Source organism: Lolium perenne, chromosome 5 (assembly GCF_019359855.2).
Source record: "Lolium perenne isolate Kyuss_39 chromosome 5, Kyuss_2.0, whole genome shotgun sequence".
NCBI classification, from domain to species: Eukaryota; Viridiplantae; Streptophyta; class Magnoliopsida; order Poales; family Poaceae; genus Lolium; species Lolium perenne.
In genome coordinates this window covers 60,388,652-60,411,341 of record NC_067248.2, presented here as the reverse complement: position 1 = coordinate 60,411,341, position 22,690 = coordinate 60,388,652, and the positions used below count along the sequence as shown (strand labels likewise).

The 22,690-nt window shown below is 46.7% G+C and overlaps 3 protein-coding genes and 2 pseudogenes across 3 annotated transcripts; all 5 read left to right on the top strand.

Annotated features, from left to right (window-relative positions):
• Window positions 1-1,582: 1,582 nt before the first annotated feature.
• LOC127299298 (uncharacterized) lies at window positions 1,583-2,393 on the top strand. Its single transcript, XM_051329243.2, has one exon. It carries the CDS (start codon window positions 1,647-1,649, stop codon window positions 2,139-2,141), a length of 495 nt encoding a protein of 164 aa, XP_051185203.1. The 5' UTR covers window positions 1,583-1,646; the 3' UTR covers window positions 2,142-2,393.
• Window positions 2,394-9,631: 7,238 nt separating this feature from the next.
• LOC127299296 (major pollen allergen Aln g 1) lies at window positions 9,632-10,392 on the top strand. The gene has a single exon (XM_051329241.2). The coding sequence runs from the start codon at window positions 9,730-9,732 to the stop codon at window positions 10,219-10,221; it is 492 nt and encodes a 163-aa protein (XP_051185201.1). The 5' UTR covers window positions 9,632-9,729; the 3' UTR covers window positions 10,222-10,392.
• Window positions 10,393-12,312: 1,920 nt separating this feature from the next.
• On the top strand, window positions 12,313-13,121 carry LOC127299295 (major pollen allergen Aln g 1-like; annotated as a pseudogene).
• A 1,879-nt stretch (window positions 13,122-15,000) lies between these two features.
• On the top strand, window positions 15,001-15,722 carry LOC127299297 (uncharacterized; annotated as a pseudogene).
• A 1,049-nt stretch (window positions 15,723-16,771) lies between these two features.
• On the top strand, window positions 16,772-18,029 carry LOC127304663 (uncharacterized). Its single transcript, XM_051335280.2, has 2 exons — window positions 16,772-17,302; window positions 17,399-18,029. Exons 1-2 carry the CDS (start codon window positions 16,817-16,819, stop codon window positions 17,816-17,818), a joined length of 906 nt encoding a protein of 301 aa, XP_051191240.1. The 5' UTR covers window positions 16,772-16,816; the 3' UTR covers window positions 17,819-18,029.
• The last annotated feature ends 4,661 nt before the right edge of the window (window positions 18,030-22,690 follow it).

Genomic DNA, 22,690 nt, shown 5'->3' with positions numbered 1-22,690 from the left:
ACTTGAGTTCGTAAAGGGGTAATGGAGCATGTAAGAAAACTAGCAACCGTCAGAGAAAAGACGAACTGTTCGTCATGACAATTATTTTTTTGTTTTGGCATTTTGGCCATCACCAGAATATATGTACATACGATCTAATTTTGAAGAATACAAGACCGACATGTTAGATAGACCGCAAATCGGGTGGGTATATGGTTTGAGAGCTAAGAATATTTGAAGCCTCCAAGTTTACAAATATTTTGGATGATTTTTTTTTATAGAAATACAGTACAAACGTAGACGCTCACATGCACGCGCATACACTCATCACGCACAAACGCACATCCTACCCCTATGAGCACCTTCGGAAGACTGCCTGCGGAATGGATCTTGAAATTGATGAAGTCACCAAAGACGCCTCGCGGTCAACGGGAACGTCGCCTCCCACTGATGAATATTCTGCCTTTATGAGACACACAGATGTCACCCTCCTAACCACCCAACCTCATGTTGGTTCTCATACTTCAACGTTTTTGTGCATGTACGCATACACCGTCGGCTACCAGCCCTCTGCAACACGATTTTGATTTCAGTTGTGGTTTCTACTCCACGTCTCCACCTGTAATTTCCAAACCAAACAAAAAAACGAACTATGGCTCGTTTGGGTTTCATTTGAAATCGAGTCGAACCCTACTTTCAAAACATAGAGACAACTCCAACATGAAGAAAAACCCTTAGGTTGGCCAGGGCTGGTGCTGCCGCTGGCTTCTGCATAGACGGAGGGCATGGGAGGGCTCTGCGGTGGCGCTTCTCGGGCAGAGGCGGGGTGGCGGTGGCGTGGACTTGCAGTCTAGGCCCCGGAGATGACCAGAGAGGTGAGGTGGAGGCTGGCGGTGCGCCACTCATTCCATGTTGAAGGCATTTTTTGAGAGGGGGACTTTCTTCATAATGAAAATGTAAGATCTATAATCGAGTGATAATGGTGTCGTGCACTGTTTTTTCTTCGAGGTGTCGCTTTTGAAGAACTTGAACTCTAGGTGTTGTCATGATGATGTTTGTGCTACTACGTAAGGACTAGAACACTATAGCAATACTTCTTTTTCTTTTTTAATTTTTTATTTAGTTGTGTGCATCCCTATAATAATTAGGGTATTGGGTTATTGCACAAACTAGATGTAATTGATATCTTCAGGATATTAATATATTCCTTTACTATAAAAAGGAAGACCTTCACGAGATCACTGATCGGCTGGCTCTCAAAGCTTTCCCCCATTCATCTCGTCTCCGCCTCCATGGATACATCGGGTCTCCTTCTCTGATCCTATCGATCTCATGAGTTTAGAACTTCAGATCGGCAAAAGCTTCTTCACCTAGCATCTGTTGCTTCCCTTTCCCATCCACGAAGGTGGCCCGCTAGTTCAGATTTTCCTGGCACGCCAACCTTGACGAGGCTAGCACAAGGGAAGTGGGAAGAAGATTCAACTCTGAACGTCTACATCAAATACTACTAGAACTCTGAATGTTCCAAGATTCCATACGTGTGATCCACCTCCTTAGTCCAATCTCACCAGTACCGCAGTACATCAAATATGTACGCAGTAGGCTTTTCCTTGAACCGCACACAGTCATCGTCTGCAAGAACTTGCCCGCACCGATCCACTGATAAGATGGCGGCCGGTTGTGTCATCACCGAGGAGTGCGGCCTGGCAGTGTCTGCCGACCGGATGTGGAAGGTGGCCTGCGCCGGAGACAACAAGGAGGCACTGCTCAAGGCCTGCGCGGGCTTCATCGAGGCCGTGGACGTGGAGGGCGACGGCGGGCCTGGAAGCGTCACCACCCTGACGCTCAGCCCGGCGGCAGCGGCGAAGGCGGGCGCCTGCGTGATGAGGACCCGCCTGGTGGCGCGCGACGGCGCCGCGCGAGTGCTCCGGACGGAGGTGCTGGAGGGCGGCAAGGTGAGCACCCAGCTCAAGTCGCAGGTGGTCGAGGCGAGGTTGGAGGCGGACGGGGAGGGTGCCTGCGTGGCCAAGCTCAGGGTGGAGTATGAGAGGCTCCGCGGCGGGACGCTGTCGCCGGTGGACCAGGCGGCGATCCTTACCACGGGGTACCTTGGCCTACTCAAGAAGGTCGAGGCATACCTCGTCGCGAATCCTGAAGAGTAGGTCTAAAATTCAGCCAAGAGAGATCACGGTGATTCCACGCAGTATTTGCTCGGTGAATATGGAGGCCTAATTAGACATGTTCGGATCTCCACCGACCATACATGCTTCCGTGACCTCTTGGTGTTTGTTTTAGCATGATTTGTACTCCAGCTAGGGTTCTCCTTTGCCTCGCACTCTCGCAGTTAACTGTGCGATCATGGATGAACTATATCGGAGGAATTAGTTAAACTAGAAATATATGATTGATCCCAATTTTTCCTCGTATAACAAGGTAAACAATCCTGGTGATCTTAAGAACACCCGAAGGTCATGGTCGAACTCCTGTTTTCTGGGGCTCGCATGTAACAAATCTATACCTAATAATAAAGAAAATAAGGTTTCTTGTTCGTCCGTCTTTTATTACCCATAATTTTTATCCAAATTACAAGACCTGCCACCGGCAAGTCAAAACCCGCTTTTTCTTTCCGATCAATCCTTGAGCGTAGGCCGGCCCAGTCAAGAGCCATAGTTGTTTCCGCGTGACCGTGTCCAGCTCGTGTTGGCAATCGCCCAAGCGCCTCACAGGCGACCATATATAATACCGGCGCCCAAAACAGATGAGCACCGGCTCTTCGACCTCAACGCGACGCCGATGGAGGCCGAGGTTCCCGACTTCCCGGTATAAGAAAAGATGGCCGCAGACCCGCAGTGGCCGGCACTGGGAGGGACGCGAGAGTGCTACAGCGGCCGGCCATGGCTTGCAGTCCGCTTTTAATTATCTTACAGCTTGCCGATTGGAAAGAGTGCTGTGGTGACCGGAGGGAAGAGAAGCGACGATTTTGCCTCTGATCAGATTTCGTCTTTGCTCCAGTTCCTTTACTCACAAAAAAAACATGGATCGTAGCTCCGTGTATTTGCAATACAGGTACGTTTATTGTTTTCCGACAAGATTCAAACATACACGGCGGCCTGGAGTGCTGATCGATTTTCTTGGCTTCAACCAACTATTTGGATTCTCAGCGATTTAAAGCGAGGTGTGTGCGAGCTAAAGCAAACATGGATCGGCACCAACAATATGCATTAGCTAACAACCACGGATGCTATGGGATCACCGACCTCTCCACTTATATGCATGCACCACGTCCTTCTTGAAGAAACAGAAGAAGATGACATGGGACCAGTCAATTGTGATTGGTTATGTATACCAACATATCACCGGAGTAGAAACATTTAAAGTAGGCAATCACTTCTTATGCCGTGCCGATGGCATGCGAAAAAGAGATATCAGGGTGTAATCAGGTTATGTTCTTCCATTGTTCTAAAAAAAAAGGTTATGTTCTTCCAACAAACAATGGAATATCAGCGGTGTAATCAGGTTATGTTCTTCCAACAAACAATGGATATGGATACATGAATTCGTCAGTTCGTTATCTCAAGGATTTAGTTGAAGCTGTCTCACGCGTGCAGTATGACCAGTCTGCACAGGCCATGGTCGGCGACCATTGGCTACACAGAGTACTCCGACGAGAAAGAAGTTGTTATCTCTGAACGTCTGTATACTTTGTTTTCCATGTGAATTGAAAGACTAAACAATATTTTCCGGCATGGCTCATATGAAAAGTCGGTAGAAACCTGCAACTTGCCACTACAGTCTTCAAACTTTGTGACCCTTCTTGATGCCAATTTTTATCTCCCGTCGCAACGCACGGGTATGTTTCCTAGTAAATGTAATTCGGCAATTTCTTATTACTAACTCATCTATTTATTCCTCTTCTTTTATAAACACCTCATATTCTTGTCCGTAAAAACACACACCTCTTATTCTTGTAGGCTACGAGCATGATGTGTGAAATATGATGTTGAACAAAATTTCTTAGTAGCCAACAACATGAGAGTACAACTCAATAAGCTCAGCAATGTCAACTCGTGCCGCTTTGGACTTGTTTACTGGTTTCAGTACTACCCATGTTCAGAAGACATAATTACAGAAAACCATCACATTTCAGGCATGTGTAACAAAAAACCACAACTTTATGTTAGGGTTTTAAAAAACCACCGCCCTACGGTTAACACGTAACATATACTAGTGATTCACGTCCGATCAAGTTTTAATCAGGAAACTGACATGTTGTTGTGCCCAATTGCAGGCTAACGTGGCGGTGGATAGACGGTTCGATGGCAGCGCCGTAGATGTCCGTTAGCGGCGCGGTCGGTGCCTAACATCCCCCGTTCCGACAGGGTTGGAGGCTGTAGACCTCACTTATTCCTCTCCCGCTCACGCGCAGAAGCCATGGCGGTGGCAAATTCGTCCGGCCCTACCTCGCCGGTCGGTGGCGCCGGAGCCGTAAGAGACGCTGGCGTTGAGGGAAAGGGTGGCAACAGAGACTCTGCTGATCTGGCGGGCCTACTCGTGGCAGAACTTGATTGATGTTGGAGCTCGAACCCGGCGGACCTTGATTGAGGTGGGAGCTCGAACCGGCGGCCCTCAAGTTTTCTTCACCCGAGAAGGCAGCTGCCGCCGCCGTGGCCAAGGTTTGGAAGGAGCGCCCTGCTGATAGCACCCGCTGGACATCTAGATTCCTCGGCGGCATCGAGTAAGAGATTTCTCTCACATCTTTTCCTCTATGTTACCGTTTTGGGCTACGGTTTGGAATGCAAAATCGAGAATTAAATGTTGTTCATCTCAATATCTGTAGACTGGATGATGAATGGGATGTAAGGTTCAATTTAGATGGCAAGACAATTTGGAGCGCTATTTATACCGATCGGACATCACATACATCAACTTGTTAGCTCTAATTGAGGAAGAGGGGTATGAAATGAATGACTGCATGTATTATGTGAAAGAAAAGGAAAGAGGGCCGGGGTAGCTGGGAGCCTGGGATGGAACTACTGGATGGAATGAGCTAGGTGATGGTTGAACTTTATGAGGAGAAGAAGTGCATAACTTTGACTGTAATTAAGGGAGGTAGCACACCGCCGGCTAACATCCACAGAGCAACAGTACAAGAGCAAATTCCGATATCAGAAATAGGTGACCCTATTGTTTACGCAGTGGATGATAATGGTGTGGTTTTACCAAGCTAGGAGTGTGTACAGTTAACTGAAGATTTAGCTATGCTTTACCTGTGCACCTAGCAGAGCAATACTATGAACAAGGACAAGCAGACTGCTGATGCTGAAGAACAAATGGCAAAAGACAAAGAACGCTGGTTAGATGATATGGAAGAAGAAGAAGATTACATGCAAGAACCTGAAGTTGGCGTTGAATCTGATGAAGAATGTGAGCTGAATGAGAGGAGAGACTGATTGCCTTAAAGAAGAGAAAGAGAGGTGCTTTGTGTGAACCAATTATGTAATGTGTGAAACACTTTGTGTAATGTGTGAACCAATTATGTAATGTGTGAACCAATTATGTAATGTATAATGGATAAGTGAATTCTACCCGTCTATTAGTGGTTGCTAATATAACTGATAAGTTATCAGTATTTGTGTCTGCAAAAGGATGGTGGTTCCCTGTCATTTACATCCACAAAAATGGTTGATTTCTGTCATAAAAAGGGGAAGATGACTTCCATGTCCAGTTAGCTAGCAAGTAGTCAGTACATCCGATATTCAGTAGGCATATAAGACACGATTTGAGGCATGTGTAACAAACATACAACCAGATATTTGATTGCACAGAGGTCTCACATGTTGACAAATAAGACAAGATTCACATACTAGTTCAAACATATTTGTACCCTAACAACAAATATGGGTACAGAACACATACAAAGCAACTTAAATTATTGACTTCACTGACTTCAATTGTACATTAAATCATTACAGATGAGATCACTCATCACAAACTTCCCTAATCCTCTTGAGCTTGTCTTTGTTTCCATTACTAACCTTCAGCGGGTCATAGAGCATATACTCCAACTTTCTCTTCTCTTCCTTCAATGCTTCTTTCTTTGTCTTATAGGCCTCTCTTTCTGCCTCATATTCCTCCTTCTTTCCTCATGACCTCAGCTTGCGTTATGTTCAACTGCTTCAGCTCACCAACTTCCTTGTTACTCGACGAGATCTCCCAAGCTTGCCGCGGATCCGACGTTGGTATGTGCCATCTTGGCCGAGTGTTTACCACCCGTGAATCCGATGGACGATGCCGATGAAGTTTTTGAAGCCGATGCTCCCGCCGTCGACTCTGAATGGATCGGTTCCGACCGGCGAAAAAATTCTTGCGTTCCGATGTAGTTTCCGATCGTCGAGTCCTTCCCTTGGCTAAAGTCGCCAGAAGGGTGGGTGGGTGCGGACGAAAAATTGTCGATTCGAAACGCACCTGATCCCCCGATCTAGTCGAGTTTTTTACTTGAAGAAGAGGCCGTCGACTTCGTGTTTCCAGCGTCCAAGCTTCCCACAGACGATGCTAATGACAAAGGGTTAACTTGGTCAATGCCCATTGTGATGAACTTGGGTTTCAGGAAGGAGGACACCGGCGAATCAAAAGACTAGTCAACCAAACTTAGGCAGCCGACGAATATTACTATCAAGGGCAAATCGCCAAGATTACAATATGTGGAATTAGGGTTACAAAGGTATTTTCTCTGATTCGATCTGCCCCCTCTCGGTGGCTCCTCCCAACCAATATATAGCGGGCTGGGTCTCAGAGTCCACCTCGAGGTCGAGTTACAGTTCATGTCGGTTCACCCGATATGGGCTTAGCTTTCCTAATAGGATTCCTTCGTATTCCTCCAGACTTCTTCGTGGGCTTTCCTCTATTCCCTCATGGGCTTTATACCAGTGATATCAATGCCTAAGACCCGATATGGCATACCCATGTCACCGGCGAACTTCCATTCTCGCGCCATGCGAGCAATTGCAGCTATAAGAATTTTCGCAGTAGTGGAAATCTCCGCCGCCACCCTTCCTCCCCATCCCATATCTCGTAGCCGCCCGTGGAGGCTATCGGGCGAAGCCCGTGAAACGACGGTGGTGGGGTTGTCTCCTCCCATGGCGCCGCGAGATGGCTTGGACCAAGGGTGGCAACCCTCCTAGTATGCTCCGGCCTTCGCGGCTATTGGAGTGGCGTGGGGTCACGCCTGGAGGCATTTCATCCATATGCTTGGTGGTGCTTGGCCATGGATCTCGACGAGATCTTGGCGGGGCAACGTATCCCAAGATCGTTCATGTCGGTGAGGGGCTGGTCGAACCTGCTCGGGAGGGGGTGGGCTTGGCCTCCTAGCATGGTTTGTGCCTGGACATGCTCGTGGTCTCCGCTCGGTGCGGTTCACACAGAGTGGCCTGCGGGTCTGGTTCGAATAATGGAGGTGGTCCTAGGGTTCCTCTCACCCGGGGTCCCCATTTAAAAAAAGGTTCCTCTCATGCCAAGACGAAGATCCTTGATCTGACCGAAGTTCGAGGTTTGGAAGGCTCCACTGGCGAACTCCCTTGGATGCCTCATGCCTGGAGATTGCTGGATATGATGGAATTCGGTCCTGCGCACCCATTGACGAGGGGGCTCCTCGGCAATGCCCACCATGAGGGGCTTAGAGTTGACGGGATCCTGCAGGTTAGCATGATACATCAGATACCAAACGAACAAAAGGCGTGATTTCCCCAGGTTCGGGGCCCTCGATGAGGTAAAGCCCTTACTCCTTCTTGTCTGATCTTGATTTATTGATGAAAAAGGTTACCATGGGGAAGCAGATAGACTGCGTTGTGGTGATCTCGCCGGTAGGTAAGGTTTCTAGGATTTGGTGTATGCGGGATTGTGTAGGTTGAATCGATGTCCTCCGGCAAGCCCTCTCCTGGCATTTATATAGGAGGCCAGGTCTCGAGAGTCCTACACGAATTCAACTATGTTACAGTAAGATCTAGTCTATCCTTTCCTTATTCGACGTTTCCTTTCCTTGTCCATCTAGAATCCGTCTCCTTCTAGGTTTCCTCCGTTGCAACCGACGTACTGGTCCATCTTGGGCTGCGGTGATTCTCATGGGCCCCTTGTTGGGCCAAAGGAGGTAGGACAATGTTGGGTACCTGAAGGGTAATGCCCGCATTTTTTGCCATCCGGGGACATGTTTTGGTCCATGTTGAAGTTAGATGCGGTGAATGTTATGAAAGCCCGTAATTGAAGACTAGTATTGGTGGTTTGAGTCTTTGTTGCGGTGAGGATTGGCTTGGTGTTTCAGTTTTCGTAGCAGCGGTATGCAAGTGGGGGCGACAACACATGTCAAGTTTAAAGTTTTATCTTTCATGTGAAAATTAAAGGTCTAGCCTTAATTTGTTTTGTCTAGCAACGGACTTGTTAAAGGCATTGTTTTAGGAGCGGAGACTGTCTTTAGGGTAAAAATCTAAAATTCTCGATCGACGACGATGGCGCTTGTGCACTTGGAGGCGTCGCTTTCGAGTCTTGGTGGTGTCTGTGCTGCTGCTCAGCTGCTGCAAAGACCGAAGCCGGGACTTTTCTATTTTTAGCCGTGTCCATCGGTGCTGCCATTAATGTATTGCATCATTATAGAGACTAGATGTAATTGGCATCTGCAATATTAATAAATTCCCTCTTTCGAAAAGTGTGACAAATCCTGCCACCTTTACCTCGTTGCCCAGACTTTCAAGCTCGTAACAGTATTATGACACATCACACTATACATTTTACAATTTTTTAGAGAAACTACAAAATCATTCCATTTCATTGGATCGATATATACAAGTGGTTTACAAGCCAAAGACTAGGCCGGCACCCTCCACTCAGGACAAAACCATAACTGAAGACCGCGAGACAAATATTGCAACTGATGCCACCACGCGAACCCTAGTCCACCACGCACACACGACACGACCACCACCAAAAGAGAGAATCCAAATACACAAAGGAGGGCAGAATTGGCATCTTCTGTTTCAGATGGTGTCGCGGACCGCCGGTCTCGCACTACCGCTAGTGCCAAGGGCCTGGAACTGCCTATCGCCGCTCACTTCTACACCGTCAGACATCTATGTCACCTTCGGGCTGATATTCAGATAACGGACAACGTGACCAGAATTTGAAATCAAAATTCAAACTGTTCTGAAAAGCTGCAAAAAAGTCCAATAAGTCATACAGGTTTCATTGTACATTCTCAGAAAGTTTTATTTCATTTAAAGAAGTGGTTTATGATTCAATGACTTTAAACACAAACCGAGTGATCTGAAGGAAATAAAACTTTCCGAGAACACGTATGATTTACTAGATTGTTAAATTTTTCTAGGCAGGTTTAATTTCGAATTTCAAATTTGGATAAACCATAACTGTTAGATTTTGATTGGATGGCAAAACACACAGGTAAGCATCACTAAATCTCCGTCCGTCGCTTTCACGTCAACCCATCTAGAATCTTGCCGCCCTAGAAAAAAAGTCACTAGTCAGCACACATGGGATAAGATTGAACAGCTTAGTACTCAATAGTCTAGAACTCGGAAAGCTCCTGACGAGCGCGTCGCATGAGGCTTGATCTGAACTCTCTTGCACCTATAAATAAAGGAACGCAGCTACTTCCTTGAATCACACACGCACACACACACGAGCATCAGCTACCACGAGTCTGAGAACTTGCCAGCATCCATCAGTGTACACTTACGGTCTGTCAAAATGGTGGCTGATTGTGTGATCACCAACGAATGCGCCCTGGCGGTGTCAGCCGAAAGGATGTGGAAGGTGAGCTGCTCCGGCGAGGCCTTGCTCAAGGCCTGCGCGGATTTCTTTGTCGCCGTGAATGTGGAGGGCGATGGTGGCCCTGGCAGCGTCATCACCTCGACGCTCAGCGCCGCGGCAGCCGCTGCCTCAGGCGGTAGCTTCGTAAGGGACCGCGTGGTGGCACGCGACGACGCGGCGCGGGTGCTAAGGACTGAGGTGCTGGAGGGCGGAAAGGTGAGGAACCAGCTCAAGTTTCTGGTGAACGAGGTGAAGTTCGAGGTGGCTGGGGACGACGCCTGTGTGGCCAAGTTTAGGGTGGAGTACGAGAGGATCGATGGCGACGGTGCGCTGGCACCGGAGGACCAATCGGTGATTGTTGAGGGTTACCTCGGCATTTTAAAGGCGATTGAGGCCTACCTTGTCGCCAACCCTTCCGAATACGCCTAATTCAATACAGAAGAGAAAGATGACAGTGATTATGGAGTCATGGCGAAGAATAAAGAAGTATAAGGGGTTTGATGTTTATTTCAGGGTGTGTTTCAGTATTTTGCTTCAACAAATAATATACATTGCTCGCAAATAAATTACATATATATGTTTGTGCCTGCATGGTTGGTTTATTGAAGATTTCGTATGTATGATACCCGTTGTCATCGATTTGAAATAATTAGCACAATTATCTCTTTGGAAGTCTAATCCATGAATATTTGAGTGTTTGCTGTTAAATCTTAAATCACAGATTTATCGATGTTAGAGGACTTTAGCCATTATACCGTTTTTGTATTAAAAAAAAGGAAATGAAGCCCCGGGTCGCACGGGCGTGTGGCTCCGGGGCGATCGGCTCTTTCACCTACAAACCAGATTAGGGGCCCTTCCTGGCCACCGCTGCTGGTTGTTATGGCCCCCTGGCCGGCAAAGACGGTGTGAGTGAGGATGGCGTTCTCCTAGTTCTCCTCTTCGCGCGGAGTGGAGGAGTAGATGGGACGCGCTGGACTTGGCGCGACATCCGGGGTATGGAGGGAGTGGCGCGAAGCTCTCCTATTTGTTGCCATTTGGGGATGTTTTGGTCCATGTTGAAGTTAGATGCGGTGAATATTATGAAAGCCCATAATTGATGACTATTATTGGTGGTTTGAGTCTTTGCTGCGGTGAGGATTGGCTTGGTGTTTCAGTTTTCGTAGCAGCGGTATGCAAGTGGGGGCGACAACACATGTCAAGTTTAAAATTTTATCTTTCATGTGAAAATTAAAGGTCTAGCCTTAATTTGTTTTGTCTAGCAACGGACTTGTTAAAGGCATTGTTTTAGGAGCGGAGACTGTCTTTAGGGTAAAAATCTAAAATTCTCGATCGACGACGATGGCGCTTGTGCACTTGGAGGCGTCGCTTTCGAGTCTTGGTGGTGTCTGTGCTGCTGCTCAGCTGCTGCAAAGACCGAAGCCGGGACTTCTCTATTTTTAGCTGTGTCCATCGGTGCTGCCATTAATGTATTGCATCATTATAGAGACTAGATGTAATTGGCATCTGCAATATTAATAAATTCCCTCTATCGAAAAATGTGACAAATCCTGCCACCTTTACCTCGTTGCCCGGACTTTCAAGCTCGTAACATTATTATGACACATCACACTATACATTTTACAATTTTTTAGAGAAACTACAAAATCATTCCATTTCATTGGATCGATATATACAAGTGGTTTACAATCCAAAGACTAGGCCGGCACCCTCCACTCAGGACAAAACCATAACTGAAGACCGCGAGACAAATATTGCAACTGATGCCACCACGCGAACCCTAGTCCACCACGCACACACGACACGACCACCACCAAAAGAGAGAATCCAAATACACAAAGGAGGGCAGAATTGGCATCTTCTGTTTCAGATGGTGTCGCGGACCGCCGGTCTCGCACTACCGCTAGTGCCAAGGGCCTGGAACTGCCTATCGCCGCTCACATCTACACCGTCAGACATCTATGTCACCTTCGGGCTGATATTCAGATAACGGACAACGTGACCAGAATTTGAAATCAAAATTCAAACTGTTCTGAAAAGCTGCAAAAAAGTCCAATAAGTCATACAGGTTTCATTGTACATTCTCAGAAATTTTTATTTCATTTAAAGAAGTGGTTTATGATTCAATGACTTTAAACACAAACTGAGTGATCTGAAGGAAATAAAACTTTCCGAGAACACGTATGATTTACTAGATTATTAAATTTTTCTAGGCAGGTTTAATTTCGAATTTCAAATTTGGATAAACCATAACTGTTAGATTTTGATTGGATGGCAAAACACACAGGTAAGCATCACTAAATCTCCGTCCGTCGCTTTCACGTCAACCCATCTAGAATCTTGCCGCCCTAGAAAAAAAGTCACTAGTCAGCACACATGGGATAAGATTGAACAGCTTAGTACTCAATAGTCCAGAACTCGGAAAGCTCCTGACGAGCGCGTCGCATGAGGCTTGATCTGAACTCTCTTGCACCTATAAATTAAGGAACGCAGCCACCTCCTTGAATCACACACGCACACACACACGAGCATCAGCTACCACGAGTCTGAGAACTTGCCAGCATCCATCAGTGTACACTTACGGTCTGTCAAAATGGTGGCTGATTGTGTGATCACCAACGAATGCGCCCTGGCGGTGTTAGCCGAAAGGATGTGGAAGGTGAGCTGCTCCGGCGAGGCCTTGCTCAAGGCCTGCGTGGATTTCTTTGTCGCCGTGAATGTGGAGGGCGATGGTGGCCCTGGCAGCGTCATCCATCACCTCGACGCTCAGCGCCGCGGCAGCCGCTGCCTCAGGCGGTAGCTTCGTAAGGGACCGCGTGGTGGCACGCGACGACGCGGCGCGGGTGCTAAGGACTGAGGTGCTGGAGGGCGGAAAGGTGAGGAACCAGCTCAAGTTTCTGGTGAACGAGGTGAAGTTCGAGGTGGCTGGGGACGACGCCTGTGTGGCCAAGTTTAGGGTGGAGTACGAGAGGATCAATGGCGACGGTGCGCTGGCACCGGAGGACCAATCGGTGATTGTTGAGGGTTACCTCGGCATCTTAAAGGCGATTGAGGCCTACCTTGTCGCCAACCCTTCCGAATACGCCTAATTCAATACAGAAGAGAAAGATGACAGTGATTATGGAGTCATGGCGAAGAATAAAGAAGTATAAGGGGTTTGATGTTTATTTCAGGGTGTATTTGAGTATTTTGCTTCAACAAATAATATACATTGCTCGCAAATAAATTACATATATATGTTTGTGCCTGCATGGTTGGTTTATTGAAGATTTCGTATGTATGATACCCGTTGTCATCGATTTGAAATAATTAACACAATTATCTCTTTGGAAGTCTAATCCATGAATATTTCAGTGTTTGCTGTTAAATCTTAAATCACAGATTTATCGATGTTAGAGGACTTTAGCCATTATACCGTTTTTGTATTTAAAAAAAGGAAATGAAGCCCCGGGTCAGCACGGGCGTGCGGCTCCGGGGCGATCGGCTCTTTCACCTACAAACCAGATTAGGGGCCCTTCCTGGCCACCGCTGCTGGTTGTTATGGCCCCCTGGCCGGCAAAGACGGTGTGAGTGAGGATGGCGTTCTCCTAGTTCTCCTCTTCGCGCGGAGTGGAGGAGTAGATGGGACGCGCTGGACTTGGCGCGGCATCCGGGGTATGGAGGGAGTGGCGCGAAGCTCTCCTATTTGTTGCCATTTGGGGATGTTTTGGTCCATGTTGAAGTTAGATGCGGTGAATATTATGAAAGCCCATAATTGAGGACTATTATTGGTGGTTTGAGTCTTTGCTGCGGTCAGGATTGGCTTGGTGTTTCAGTTTTCGTAGCAGCGCTATGCAAGTGGGGGCGACAACACATATCAAATTTAAAATTTTATCTTTCATGTGAAAATTAAAGGTCTAGCCTTAATTTGTTTTGTCTAGCAACGGACTTGTTAAAGGCATTGTTTTAGGAGCGAGACTGTCTTTAGGGTAAAAATCTAAAATTCTCGATCGACGACGATGACGCTTGTACACTGTTTCCTTCATGAAGACGTGGCTTTCGAAGAACATGGATTTCAGATGTTGTCTTGGTAGTGTCTATGCTTCTGCTCAGTTGCTGCAAAGACCGAAGCAGGGACTTTTCTATTTTTAGCTTCTTTTTTCCTCTTTTTAGCTGTGTCCATCGGTGCTACCATTAATGTATTGCATCATTGCAGAGACTAGATGTAATTGGCATCTGCAATATTAATAAATTCCCTCTATCGAAAAATGTGACAAATCCTTCCACCTTTACCTCGTTGCCCGGACTTTCAAGCTTGTAACAGTATTACGACACATCACACTATACATTTTACAATTTTTTCGAGAAAATACAAAATCTTTCCATTTCATTGGGTCGATATATACAAGTGGTTTACAAGCTAAAGACTAGGTCGGCACCCTCCACTCAGGACAAAACCATAACTGAAGACCGCGAGACAAATATTGCAACTGATGCCACCACGCGAACCCTAGTCCACCACGCACACACGACACGACCACCACCAAAAGAGAGAATCCAAATATACAAAGGAGGGCAGAATTAGCATATTCTGTTTTAGAGATGGTGTCGCGACCGCCGGCCTCGCACTACCGCTAGTGCCAAGGGCCCTAGAACTGTCTATTGCCGCTCACATCTACACCCTCAGACATCTATGTCACCTTTGGGCTGATATTCAGACCAAGATCTAACGGACAACGTGACCAGAATTTGAAATCAAAATTCAAACTGTTCTGAAAAGCTGCAAAAAAGTCCAATAAGTCATACAGGTTTCATTGTGTATTCTCAGAAAGTTTTATTTCATTTAAAGAAGTGGTTTATGATTAAATGACTTTAAACATAAACTGAGTGATCTGAAGGAAATAAAACTTTCCCAGAACATGTATGATTTACTAGATTTTTCAATTTTTCGAGACAGGTTTAATTTCGAGTTTCAAATTTGGATAAACCATATTTGTTGGATTTTGATTGGATGGCAAAACACATAGGTAAGCATCACTAAATCTCCGTCCGTCGCTTTCACGTCAACTCATCTAGAATCTAGGCGCCCTAGAAAAAAAGTCACTAGTCAGCACACTTAATAGTCTAGAACTCGGATAGCTCCTGACGAGCGCGTCACATGAGGCTTGATCTGAACTCTCTTGCACCTAGAAATAAATGAGCGCAGCCACTTCCTTGAATCACACACACACACACACGAGCATCAGCTACCACGAGTCTAAGAACTTGCCAGCATCCATCAGTGTACACTTACGGACTGTCAAAATGGTGGCTGATTGTGTGATCACCAACGAATGCGGCCTGGTGGTGTCAGCCGAACGGATGTGGAAGGTGAGCTGCTCCGGCGAGGCCTTGCTCAAGGCCTGCGCGGATTTCTTTGTCGCCGTGAATGTGGAGGGCGATGGTGGCCCCGACAGCGTCACCACCTCGACGCTCAGCGCTGCGGCAGCCGCTGCCTCAGGCGGTAGCTTCGTAAGGGGGCGCGGGTGCTAAGGACTGAGGTGCTCGAGAGTGGAAAAGTGAGGAACCAGCTCAAGTTTCTGGTGAATGAGGTGAAGTTCGAGGTGGCTGGGGACGACGCCTATGTGGCCAAGTTCAGGGTGGAGTACGAGAGGATTGACAGCGACAGCGCGCTGGCACCAGAGGACCAAGCGGTGATTGTTGAGGGTTACCTTGGCATCTTAAAGGCGATTGAGGCCTACCTTGTCGCCTACCCTTCCGAGTACGCCTAATTCAACACAGAAGAGAAAGATGACGGTGATTATGGAGTCATGGCGAAGAATAAAGAAGTATAAGGGGTTTGATGTTTATTTCAGGGTGTGTTAGAGTATTTTGCTTCAACAAATAATATACATTGCTAAAAAAAATTACATGTATATGTATGTGCATGTATGGTTGGTTTATTGAAGATTTCGTATGTATGATACACGTTGTCATCAATTTTAAATAATTAACACATTTATCTCTTTGGAAGTCTAATCCATGAATATTTCAGTGTTCACTGTCAAGTCTTAAGGCACATATTCGTTGATGTTAGAGGCATTTAGCCATTATACAGTTTTGGTCAACTTAATTTAATTCCACATGTACCTTTTGGGCCGATCCTGGCTTTATCTATTGTACAGTTTCCAGCCTAATTATAATGCAAAAGTAGAGCTCCTCCCGTTTCCCCTAAAAAATGTTAAGAGGGTAGGAAAAGTAAACAATTTGGGCAGGAATCCCTATAAACATTGCATCAGAGTTTCAAATCTGGTATAACACTGAAATCACAGTTGCTACACCCAGAGTTGAGAAGGTTCTTGTAGTCCAGTTGACATGACAGAACTAAACTGATCTCAGCCAGAAGATTCAGAATGTTCCTTCTGCTGTAATAGCTGAACACTGTTGTGCTAAAATTATGATGGCATTTTCTAATATACTACTAAAATATGTTTAACATCAACTCCAAATGAAAGTGTGCACTGCACAACAGTACCACCTGTTTTTTTTTTTCTTCACTTAGATTCTGAGCTTCTATTTTCCATTCACAAACAATTCTCGACAATTCGTACTACAAACATTGCAAGCTACACAGTAATAGAAGGGCCCGTGACTGCAAAATCAGAGTCAAGAGTGCTAGGCTGAACATCTCAGGGTGAAATTCCAAACTGGACTCAACAATTTTGGTTTTCTTGTTCTCTATCTAATGGTTTCCTTCCGGAATTCAAACTTGAACAGAAGTTGTTCACGCTGCAGCAGGCATCACAAGAGACTCCCAGAAAATTCCATAGGCTCTGAATAACTTCCAACATGACAATATCCAGGCTGGCATGTGGAGCGGTCATTCCAGCCTCTGGTCACCGCCGCCGCGACTACTCCCCTGAAGGCTGGCCGCGTCCTTCTCGTTCACGCTCTCTGCGCACGGCCTCGGGAGGCCGGCGAGGACGCTCACCGCCTGCATCTCCTCGTGCAGCCGCCCGTCTCTGCCTCGGAGGTTGTCTTCGAGGGTCGTGCCTCCTGGGTAAGGACGATGCTGCCTTGCCTCGGGGTGCCTGTGCGTCCTGCTTCTCTCGAGGCCTTCCCCTGGTCCAGGATGGTGGAGGCTCATACAGTGGCAGCTGGGGGCTCGCCGGCGCAGATGGTCGCAGCAGCGGCGTCGGGCTGTTCGGCGCCCATCGCTTCACAGCAGCATGGACGTTCTTTGGGGTGCATTGACCTGCCGCCACCACCACCGCTGCCGAGTGACGGACCGACACCGGTGCGCCTCTTCCTCCCTCCACAAGCAGCCACGCCACCAAGCCAAACGCCACCGGTGCGACAACTGCAGGACCTGATCGAGCCATGCCAGGAGCCACTGCCATTCACCTTCCTGGATATGCAGCACCAGAAGCAGGCCTCGCCCCAGCCGATGACGCCACCAAGCCAGGTCCCCTCACCATCTCTCAGCCTGGACGAGCAGCACCACGAGCTTAATGCCAGTGGACAGGAGCACAGGGACTCGCCTTCCAGTGAAGAGGTACAGGTTAAAACTCCAGTGCATGTCTCTGTTGCTGTCACTCCAATGTCTTCCCAGAGCCAAACCTCAGCGCAACAGACACCCTTGTTTGTGCAGATTCAGATGCCACTGCTGGCAGCTCCTGACCCGACGTCCACGCCACCACGACCTCCAACGACGCGAAGGAAGACGCTGGCTGGGATCACCGGTTTTGCTGGTTTCCCTGTACATCGGTCCAGCCCCAGACTCAAAGCAAAGAAGAGGGCGATGCCTATCGCGAAGCTAGCAGAGAAGATGCTCTGCCAGCGTCTGGGCATAGTCGCGGAGGGGCAAGCTGTAACTGAAGATGCCATCGCAAAGTTCGTTCAGATGTTCCAGGGGGATTTACCAGACATCGCCGTGGCCGCCCTGAGAGCCCTGTTCCGTCTGGACTGTGACTTCGCGACGGCGGTGGAGGATGCGCTGGTGGAGCATGGCGGAGCAGCGGCTGTTGATCATGCAGGCGACACCGCCACGGAGGCGGTTGGGCAAGCATGATTGCCACCATTATGTCATCTAGCAGTATCTAAGTGCACCATGTTACAACAAACTATTTCGCACCAGTTCTCCTTGTTGCTATCTTATATTTCCCTGCATGGTAGAGCAAGACCGTCCAAGAAAGACTACCATCGTCATTTGCTGCCTGTTTGTAACCTTGGCCGGTTGCCTCTGTTGACCCTGGCAAGGTCCTTTATTTGTAAAAGTATGACTTCGCTGAACTGCAAGTTGCCTGATGTTAGCAAAGTTTCCAAATGTTAGATTGCAATGTGAATTGTCTGAGCTGGAATCCAAGAGGGCTAAACTGCACAAGGCGTAGAGATGTTGTAAGTGATCTGGTTGCTTCCACTTCTTGTCAGATTGTGTGTCTTCAAGAGACAAAGATTTTTCGATAAAGGATGCTTTCATTACTTTTATAAGCAATTACATCCAGCCTCTGCATAACCAGGATGCACACAGCCGTTTATGTTGTCTCAGGTTCGAAAAAGATAAAAACAAAAACTAGGCGAGATACATATCAGGATGAAACATATAACGCCTAAGAAGTAGGTGGGGCATCTATCCGTAGACTATGCTGCCACCCATGTTGGGAAAAAGTATCCCTCGCCGTAGCCTCCAACCGTGTACAGACCTCCGTAAACAGGTCTCGGTTCTCCACTCGCTGAAGAGGTAACCACGAACGGAGAATACTTGTACATCTGTAGATGACCTGCAACAAAGAGCAATTTATATCATTAAAAATCTTGTCATTTCTACATAGCCAAAGCGCCCCCACCCTAAGAAGCAACTTAAACCTTGAATCGACACCATGAAGCCAATTACCAAAGACATTAGCAACACTAGTCGGAGGATACAGGGTAGACGCTACTTGGATGACTGGCCATATAGATCTCGCGAACTGGCACTGGAAGAATAAGTGCTTGATTGTTTCGTCCTGATGACAGAAAACACATCGAGTACTCCCATGCCAATTACGCTTAACAAGATTGTCTTTGGTGAGGATTACCCCTCGACGAAGATACCATCCAAAAAATTTAATTTTTAATGGTATCTTCATCTTCCAAATCTTTTTATTATTATCAACTGGTAAATCAGAAAGAAGGATCGCGTTGTAGAAAGATTTCACAGAGAAAGCACCATTGGCATGAAGGTTCCATCTAAATTCGTCCGGTTCGTCCGATAATTGAATATCCCCGAGCCGTTGAATTAAGGTATTCCATGCCGCAAGTCTTTGTCCAAGTAAAAACCCGTCTGAACGTCACATTCGGGGGTGAGGTAGCCATTACGGTAGCAATGGTATCACCTTGACGACGAGCAATCCTATAAAGAGCTGGATACTGTTCACTTAGGGGTGCATTGTCAAGCCAAGCATCTTCCCAGAAACGTATTTGTGCTCCATTTCTGATTGAGAAAGTGCCATGGCGAAAAAATTCATTTTTTGTCGCCATTAGCCCGGCCCAGAAGTGAGAATCCCCTGGTTTCCAAACCATTTGGGATAATGTCTTCGAACCGATATACTTTCGCCGAAGGATAGTCTGCCAAGTCTCATCTTCAGTGAGGAGCTTAAACAGCCATTTTCCCAATAGGGCCGAATTCTTGACTGCCAAATCATGAACTCCAAGCCCACCTTGGTCTTTGGGACTACAAACTATACTCCACTTAACCAGTCGATATTTCTTTTTCTCGCTGTCCCCTTGCCAAAAGAATCTGGATCGATAATAATCGAGTTTATGCAGAATTCCTTTTGGTAGGATGAAAAATGATAACATATACAGTACCATATTTGTGAGTACCGAATTAATGAGTACCAATCTTCCACCTAGGGACAGCAACTTGCCTTTCCAACTACTAAGGCGTTTTTGTAGTCTTTCTTCCACTAATTTCCATTCCGCGATTGTAAGTCTCCGATAATGAATCGGAATACCCAAATAACGAATCGGAAATTAGCCTTGCCCACAACCAAACAACTCTGTGTACAGAGTCATATCATTTTGGGCATCACCGAAACAGAACAATTCACTTTTATGGAAATTGATTTTCAATCCTGACAATTGCTCAAAAGCCGCCAAGATTAATTTCAAATTTTGAGCTTTTTCAAGATCATGATCCATAAATAGAATTGTATCATCGGCATATTGAAGTATAGATAAGCCACCATCAACTAGATGTGGAATCACTCCTTCAATCTGGCCATCAGCCTTAGCCCGCTCTATGAGTATAGCCAGAATATCCGCTACAATGTTAAACAACATCGGTGATAACGGATCCCCTTGGCGTAACCCTTTTCGTGTTTGGAAATAGTGACCGGTGTCATCATTAACCCGGATTGCGACACTACCTCCATACACAAAATCATTTATCAGAGCGCGCCACTCTGGAGAAAAACCTTTCATCCTGAGTGTTTGCTGTAGAAACGACCACTTAACTTTATCATACGCCTTTTCAAAATCTAGTTTTAAAATAACCCCATTTAATTTCTTAGAATGCATCTCATGTACCGTCTCATGCAAGACCGCCACTCCATCAAGGATGTTTCTTCCTTGCATAAAGGCCGTCTGTGATGGCTGGACAACATGATCCACAACCGTATTAAGTCTAATGGTGGCCACTTTCGTGAAAATCTTGAAACTTACATTTAATAGGCAGATAGGTCTATATTGTTGAATCCTTTCTGCCTCATTAACTTTCGGTAACAAGATTACTTCACCAAAATTTAGACGAAATAATTCTAGTTGTCCAGAGTGTAGGTCACTGAACAAATCTAGAAGGTCCGATTTAATCGTATCCCAGAAAGTTTGATAAAACTCAGCTGGGAAACCATCAGGACCCGGTGCTTTGTTGCATTCCATTTGGAAAACTGCCTTCTGAACCTCTTCCTCAGTATAAGGTGCGGTTAGTAGACCATTTTCCTCAACGGAAACTTGGGGTATATCGGCCGTTAAATCCTCATTAAGAGAGAAAGTACTTTCCTCCGGAGGACCAAACAAACCTTTATAATAATTAGTAATGTAAGATTTGAGCTGCTCGTGGCCTTCAATCACGCCTTCATCTTGAGTAAGAGAATGAATACGTTTTTTCCGATGTCTCCCATTGGCTAAAGCATGGAAATATCGCGTATTTGAATCTCCCTCTAAAATGAACTGGGCTTTGGATCGCTGGTACCATTTGAGTTCCTCCTCACGAAGAAGACTCGCCATCTGCGCATTTGATTGATTTTTGAGTTCAATCTCCTGCGTCGACAACGGTCTAACCTCCGCAAAAGCCTCAAGCTCATCAATAACATTTGATAAGCGAGCCTTCTCTTTTTTAAGGATACCAGCCGTGTGGGCAGCCCAACCACAGAGATGTTTGCGCATTGACCGCATCTTATTGTTCCATCACAGAATTGGAGAGCTGCCTCCGACCGGTCTCTCCCAAACCTTCTTAACCATATCATGAAAACCCTCTCGATGTAGCCAACCAAGTTCAAATTTGAACGGACGCTTACACACAGGACGGGGATTCCCAGTGGTTAGAAGGATGGGGGCATGGTCAGACAGATTTACAATACGTTCTAGTGCACGGACAGACACCATAGGATATTTATTTTCCCATTCGGTGTCCATCAACACGCGATCTAGTTTCTCGTAAGTGGGTTCAGGCAAGCTGTTGGCCCAAGTAAACTGTCGACCAGACATGAACACCTCCCTTAAATCAAGACTGTCAATGACAGCATTGAACAGAAAAGGCCAATGTCCATCAAAGTGGCCTTTACTTTTCTCGTGAGGAAATCTCAACAAATTAAAATCGCCTCCGATTAGAATCGGATAGGGATTATCTTTTGTAAGATTTACCAATTCACGTAAAAAGTCAGCCTTAAACGCATCCTGAGCGGCACCATACACAGCGACCAGACTCCACTTGAACCCGTCTGCTTTATTCTGAATGTCGAGCTTAATGTGATACTCTCCATCAGAACTAGCTAAGACAGTCATGGTATCAATACGGACGCCAAGTAAAATGCCACCGGATCTACCACGAGGTGGGCGAGAAAACCACTGAAAGTTAATTCCGCCTGACAATCGGTCGAGAAAACTTTGTGTGAAATTTCGCCTACCCGTCTCCGATATAGCAATGAAATCTAAATCATAATCTCTACAACCATCGGCAATGTGAGAATGCTTAGCCAAGTCACCAAGACCTCTGCTATTCCGAAACATGCCGTTCATCGAGAAACTATTTTGGATTTAGACTTTTTGCCATATCTACGAGATTTCTTTCCAGCCGATGATCTAGAACCACGTTCAGAGGCAGAGAGGTCATAAACTGAACTAAGCTCTGAGTGGTCTAAATCAACTTCTGTCACACTTCCAACTAAAGCCGAGAGAAGATGACCATCTAGGATGCCATCATCTTCGTCATCGTCAACAATGGAAGTAGCCAGCTCAGTGGATCCATTTGGAGCAACCGTTAAACGGTCAAGCTCCGCCTGTCTCAACACATGAGCTGAAGCTAAAATCTCATCCGAACCTCTACCCAAAGATATACCTACACTACTCAAATTCGAAGAAATTCTAGTATCAGAAAAAGAAGTGAAGGACTTGGATGAAATTCTAGTACCTGCCATGTCGAGGTTCTTTTCCGCCTTGCGCCGCATAGCCCTCTGCATCACGTCTTCATCCGTAGCCTCCACGCCATCCTCCGTCGTAGCAAACCTCCCACTCCTCCTCACCGGCGGCTGCGCAACTGGTGGAGGAATAGTGGGGGGAGGTTGCAAGACGGCTGCAGCTGGCGGAGGCAGAGACAAGCGCGGTGAAGATGACAGTCCAGACGCTGGTGAAGAAGATTTCGATGCAGGGGTAGATGGCGATGAAGCCCCCTGCACCGAACCCG

What these genes read in the sequence shown, in the direction of transcription:
- LOC127299298 (XM_051329243.2), top strand. Translation starts at nt 1,647, where the DNA reads ATGGCGGCCGGTTGTGTCATCACCGAGGAGTGCGGCCTGGCAGTGTCT.
- LOC127299296 (XM_051329241.2), top strand. Translation starts at nt 9,730, where the DNA reads ATGGTGGCTGATTGTGTGATCACCAACGAATGCGCCCTGGCGGTGTCA.
- LOC127304663 (XM_051335280.2), top strand. Translation starts at nt 16,817, where the DNA reads ATGCTGCCTTGCCTCGGGGTGCCTGTGCGTCCTGCTTCTCTCGAGGCC. An exon ending in ACTCGCCTTCCAGTGAAGAG is followed by an intron (nt 17,303 to 17,398) that starts GTACAGGTTAAA and finishes TTGTTTGTGCAG; the next exon opens with ATTCAGATGCCACTGCTGGC.